General features: G+C 56.9%; 1 protein-coding gene across 2 annotated transcripts in view; it reads left to right on the plus strand.

Annotated features, from left to right (window-relative positions):
• The window catches only part of ALPL (alkaline phosphatase, biomineralization associated), a 55899-nt gene extending 49899 nt beyond the window's left edge, over positions 1–6000 (plus strand). For both annotated transcript variants that reach the window (XM_063104638.1, XM_063104639.1), the window contains 5 exons: positions 146–215; positions 1473–1607; positions 3522–3713; positions 4203–4322; positions 5018–6000. In XM_063104638.1, the coding sequence (XP_062960708.1) occupies positions 146–215; positions 1473–1607; positions 3522–3713; positions 4203–4322; positions 5018–5283 (783 nt within the window). In that variant the 3' untranslated portion in view covers positions 5284–6000. The remainder of the gene's footprint in view (positions 1–145; positions 216–1472; positions 1608–3521; positions 3714–4202; positions 4323–5017) is intronic.

Below are 6000 nucleotides of genomic sequence, written 5' to 3' on the forward strand. Positions count from 1 at the left end.
AAGGTCAGAGATGGTAAATCCGTGGGGAGGGATTATTAAATGACAAAAGGAAACAATTAAATGCCCCAGACTCTGAAACCAGCGAGGGCGGGTCCTTCTGGCTCCCCCAGCCCATGCACCTGCTGACACAGGCCATTCCTCCTAGCATTCCCACTTCATCTGGAACCGCACCGAACTCCTGACCCTTGACCCCTACACTGTGGACTACCTCTTGGGTAAGTGGAGGAGGTGGAGCAGAGGACACATGGCTGGGAGTCCTGTGGTCAGGGCCGTGCAAGGCCCCAGGCTGCCCACATAGGGACCTTTGCTCTCAGGCCCCAGGACCTGGGAGGGGCGAGGAAGGGGCTCTGGTTCCTGGAACTGGGCCTGAAATCTGCTGGCTGTGCAGGAGCATTAGCCCTGTTGGGCACAAGGAAAAACTGAAGCTCAGAATGGGAGTGACCTGCAGCTGAGCAGCTGTGTGGCCCAGGCAAGTTGGAACCCTGAGTGGGAGCTGGGACTTATGCAGCTCCTGGGCTGTGCAGCAGGATCAGCTGTGTGGCCAGGTCAGAAGCCAGCCAGGTTGTCTCTGTAGGTCCTGATAGACCTCCCCTCCTCCCCAGGGAACAGGAGCAAGTGAGGGGCCCAGGGCAGCTCCAGGCTTGGTGGGGGGCTTCCCCCAGAGACCCAACAGTATGCAAGGCAGAAGCCACAGTGCCTTGGAAATCACATCCCGTCATTTCAGCGGCGTTCTATCGGATACAGATGTTAGCCCTGTACCAACAAGGGTGTGAATCCAGGATGCAGGGATCACTGGGCACCATCTTGGAGGCTGGCTTCTCCAAGTTTCCCAGGCACTTTGAACCCCATGTGACACAGAATGAGTTCTCTGTTCATCGAAGCTATTGTTTGGTTGTGTGTTCACTCATGGAAGGGCGGGGTGTTCTGGAAGAACATCCAGAAACACCAGCACATAGAAGCTGTCGACATGGGCAAGGAATGAATCACTCTCCTTAGGTCACAAGTGAGAAAACCAAGCTCAATGAACAGAAGGGACCATGACCCCAAACCTACTGTTTCTCTGCACAGGCCACTGAGCCCTTCAAACCTGATATATAAATGTACACAGCCCAGCTGCCCAGTAAGTCCAGACCAAGTCCTCTGCCTTAGGGCCACCATGCTGTGTCCCACACCCTTCAGGCTGGAGGATTTGAATTCCAGGTCTACCACTTCCCAGCTGAAAATAGCAAGTTATTGAACTCCTCTGGGCCTCAGTCTCCTCCTCTGTAAAATGGGCATAGTGATCCCCCTCACTATGGTGGTGATTGTGAAAATGAAGGGAATTGTGGGCACAATAATGTTCTTCCCCCACCAAAACCTCCCCCAAGTTGGGTGTGGGAGCCTTTGTTCCCTGAGATACCCCAGGTTCCTTGGGGTCCTCTTAGCTGAGTTATGGGCTGTCAGCATCCACGTCCTCCTTGTGTCCTCTTCAGGTCTCTTCGAGCCGGGGGACATGCAGTATGAGCTGAACAGGAACAACGTGACTGACCCGTCACTCTCTGAGATGGTGGAGGTGGCCATCCAGATCCTGCAGAAGAACACCAAGGGCTTCTTCTTGCTGGTGGAAGGTAGGGGCCCCAGGCCCACTGAGAGGGAGCTTCTGGAAACAGCCCTGGGGTCAGGGAATGCGGTGGTCCAGCTCTTAAAGAGAATTGTCCAGTTTTGGGTTGAGGGGAAAATTCCCACTGGGAGGCTGGGCTGTGAGTTGGGGGGTTGGGGTGGTATGGAAGCTCCTAGCCCAACAAGCTGCTCTCCTTTGGGCATGGAGATGGCATGTCAGGCTTACCAGTCCAGGAAGGTTTCCTGAGAGAGGAGGTAGGTTTCTTCTTTTTGGGGGGTCTCCCTCAAGACCTGGCTCTGGAGGGGTGTGCAACCCATCAATGTCGCGCCTCTGAAAGGCGAGTCAACGGGCCCTGGCCCAGCGCTGTCCAGAGCCCTGGAGTCAGACCTGAGTTTGTGTCCTGGTGCTGCCGTCTGCTGGCTGTACAACCCTTACCTGTGTATTTCCATCAAATGAGGCCAGAAATAATCCCCCTCTTCTAGAAGGGTGTTTAGCCTCCATTGCGTTCAGAGACAGAAAGTACCTGGAACAGGACTCAGAAAAGAATCAATCCTCAGTGTTTCTGTTATTATCATTATTTTGATTACACAATAGCTAAGTCAATAACAATAGGAAGCGTGAGGAAGTGATAAAGATTCCAGAATTTTCCAAAGTTCTAATAGCCATTGTCCTGCGCGGTTCCTCATGTTGCCTGGCTGAGATCTGTATGTACACACACTCACGCGCACACACACACGTGGACAGATTTGCACATACGCCTTCACACACATACCTACACACTCAGGCCCCTCTGCCTTCCAGAGGCCCGTGGCCGCCAGCACAGCTCAGCTGCTTTCTTGCCAAACCCCGGGGTTCCCACTCAAGCACGGCGGTCTCGGCCTGGCCCTCAGCAGGCCTCTGACGCCGAGGAACCAGCCAGGAGCCAGCAGTGGTGAGCACGGGCTCCCCTGGGAGCAGTCCTCTTTGTGAGCAAGGCCAGGACAGCCCGCCAGGCCAGCTGCTCCCAAAGCCACAACAAAGGGAAGGCCCGCCCTGCCAGCCTGCCAGGCCAGCGGCGAGGCCTAGGCTGGTGGGAGGAGAGGGCGGCCTGGCGCCCGGGCTCAGGACCCTCAGAGCTGGGAGCGTCCACCCAGGCAGCCACCTCCTCTTGCAGGGGGGAGGCGTTCCGCCGAGGTCACCGCCCTCAGCCACTAGGTCGAGCTTAAAGCCAGGCCCTTGCACTAGTCCACAGGGAGGTGTCATGGGATTCAGGCCTCAATAGGCCTTTACAGAAGCCTGCCAGGGGCACTGCCCGGGCACCAAGGACTTTCAGCACCGAGGACTTTTGGCCCCCTTTGGGAGTGAGAGGCTCCTGAGCTTTCTGCTTCCAGAGGTGGAGAAGGAAGAACAGGGACTTTAGAATGAGTCACAATTGGAATCGAATCCCACTGTGGGCACATCGCTTCTCCTCTCTAGGCCTCAGTTGCCCCATTTGTAAATGGGGCTGTTTGTACCCCTCTCTGCCCAGGATTGCTGTGAAGGGGAATCGAGGCAACTGTTCGTTATGCCCGGCACGTAGTAGGACATGTTCCCCTGCCCTGCGTCCCTGAAGTCCTCAGCAGCTCCTTCCAGCAGCTGAGGAGACGGTGCTGGGAGCAGGGGGTCGTGGGAAGAGCACAAGCTCTCCTTCCAGTCCTGTGGGTCTGCCTTTCAACCCTGGCTTCACACCTGCCATACGTGTGTCTTCGGCCCCGGGACTCTCTCCCGGGCCTCCGTGAGGGTCGAATGTCTGCATGAGATGCCTGAGATGCAGTGCTGGCACACAGTAGTTCCTGGTGAAGGTTCCTGTCCTGCCCCCTCAAAGAAAGGTCATCATGGGGCTGGGTGTGCAGGTCTTCTTCCCCTTGCCGCTCCCCTGAAGCCTCTGCTTTGGTGTCCCAAGGAGGCAGGATTGACCATGGGCACCATGAGGGCAAAGCCAAGCAGGCACTGCATGAGGCGGTGGAGATGGACCGGGCCATTGGACAGGCGGGCACCATGACCTCTGTGGAAGACACGCTGACCGTAGTCACTGCTGACCACTCCCACGTCTTCACCTTTGGCGGGTACACCCCTCGTGGCAATTCTATCTTTGGTACGTGGCCACTGGGCACTCCCAGTCTGCCCATCTGGAAGCAGGAATGGGGTGGGAGGACCATCAAGCCCAGCACATGTTGGGGACTCAGTGGTGACTGGGTAGGGAGGACAATTCACTGCTGGTGGGATGGGAAGTTGCAGGATGAGGGCAGGGAGTGAGCTGAGAGCATGAAGGGGTGGACGGCGGGGTGGGTAGATGGATGGCTGCGTGGACGATGGGTGGAAGAGAAGATGTTTTAGAAGAATGGGAGAGAGGATGGATGGACAGATGGATGGACGGATGGATGGGAGGGGTGTGCGCACAGTGAACGTTGGGGGATGGCTGGCTGCAAGTAATAAGGTTTTGGCAGGTGGCTTCATGGAAGTGGTTCAGAGCCCTTCAAAGAGGATCTTGGGGGTTGCCAAGCCACCAAGGAGCCCAATCTGGTGGCTGGAGACTATACTCCTGGTGCTCCAACATGACCCTTGGATACCCCTCCCTATGCAGGTCTGGCCCCCATGGTGAGCGACACGGACAAGAAGCCCTTCACTGCCATCCTGTATGGCAACGGGCCTGGCTACAAGGTGGTGGATGGTGAGCGAGAGAATGTCTCCATGGTGGACTATGGTGAGACTGCCAAGACCCAGGCTGGGAGGGCACAGGGCACCCCTCAGAGATGGGCTTGGGAACAGCGTGTAAGCTTGTGATCAAGGTCAAGGGTCTCAGAACAGCTGGGACTTGAGTCAGCACAATCTTAATCTGAATCCCCTTCTATGGTTTAGCAGCTCTGTGACCTGGGGCATATTACCTCACTTTTCTCCTCTTCCATTTCCTCCATAAAAGGGTTCTACGTTCCAGGGTTGTCGAAGGACTCAATGCGTCTGCGAGCTTAACATGATGCCTGGCACACTGTCATTTTTACTGGCTGTGTAATATTCCAATGTATAAGCCCTTGCAGTTAGTTTACCCAATTCCATATTGCTGAATGCTCATTTGTTCTTGATGCCCCCCGTGGTACCCAGGGGTCTGATGGTGCAGCTAGGGGTGAGAGGCTGTCTCTCAGTTGACTCTTCCCTGCTAATGCAAAAGGCCTGCATGAGGTTAATTTTCTCTGTGGGGGACGGCGTGCAGGCCTCTGTGTCAGAACAGACTCAGGTTTGAACCCTGTGGCCTCGGGCAAAATGACTTCTCTGCACTGTGCCTTGGTTTTCTCTTCTGTAAAATGGGGTCACTTAAGCCAGCCTAGAAAGGGCATGGAGTAGGTGCACGCACAGTGCCAGGCCCCTGGCAGGCTCTCAGCAAGCATTTCTTCTGGCCTACAGCTCACAACAACTACCAGGCCCAGTCTGCTGTGCCCCTGCGCCACGAGACCCACGGTGGGGAGGACGTGGCAGTCTTCGCCAAGGGCCCCATGGCACACCTGCTGCACGGCGTCCATGAGCAGAACTACATCCCCCACGTGATGGCTTATGCGGCCTGCATCGGGGCCAACCTCGACCACTGTGTCGCGGCCAGGTCGGCGGGCAGCCCCGCTCCGGGCCCCCTGCTGCTCCTGCTGGTCATGCTCCCCCTGCGCATCTTGTTCTGAGGGCCCAGGGCCCGGGCACCCACAAGCCCACGACAGATGGCCAGCCTCCCACTCCCGGCGCTGCCCATGCCCGGCAGCCCACACCTCAAGGGGCAGGGAGGCGGAGGCCTCCGTGGCCTCTGCAGCTGCCAGAAAGGGGACCCAGGAAAGCAGTCTGCTGCCCGCCTCGCTCCCCTCTGGAATCCTCCACAAGTGCCAGACTGATTTCTGGCCTCTGGCCTTTGCTCCCTTCCTGCTGCCCTTTGGCCAACAGGGTAGGTTTCTCTCGGGCAGACAGAGAGCACAGACTGCAGAAATTCTCAAAGCATCTTATTTTTCTAGCAAATGTATTTCTCCAGACCCAGAGGCCCTGCAGCCTCCATGGAACATTCCGGATCTGACCCTCCCACTCCTCTCTCCTTCCCTCTGGAACCCACCAGGCACTACCATCCTCATGTCCCTGTCCCCAATCCCAGCCCGCTCTGTAGGGGAGACCAGGTCTCTTTCCTTGGATGGGGGTTTGCTCACTCACTCACTCCAAGGCCGCCCAGGACTCCCAGCAAGCCAGCTCCTGGGACCGGCCGTCCAACCCAGGGTGGCCAGGGCTGAGAAGAGCAGCCTGGCCAGGCATACACCCCCCCAGCTCCAAACACACATGCCAGCTCCTCTCTGAAGCGACTTTCCTGTTTGGAACAGCAAAAAACTTTTCTCTTTTTGGTGGTGGTTAAAAGGGAACAC

This window comes from Cynocephalus volans, chromosome 8 (assembly GCF_027409185.1).
Source record: "Cynocephalus volans isolate mCynVol1 chromosome 8, mCynVol1.pri, whole genome shotgun sequence".
In the NCBI taxonomy this organism is placed as follows: Eukaryota; Metazoa; Chordata; class Mammalia; order Dermoptera; family Cynocephalidae; genus Cynocephalus; species Cynocephalus volans.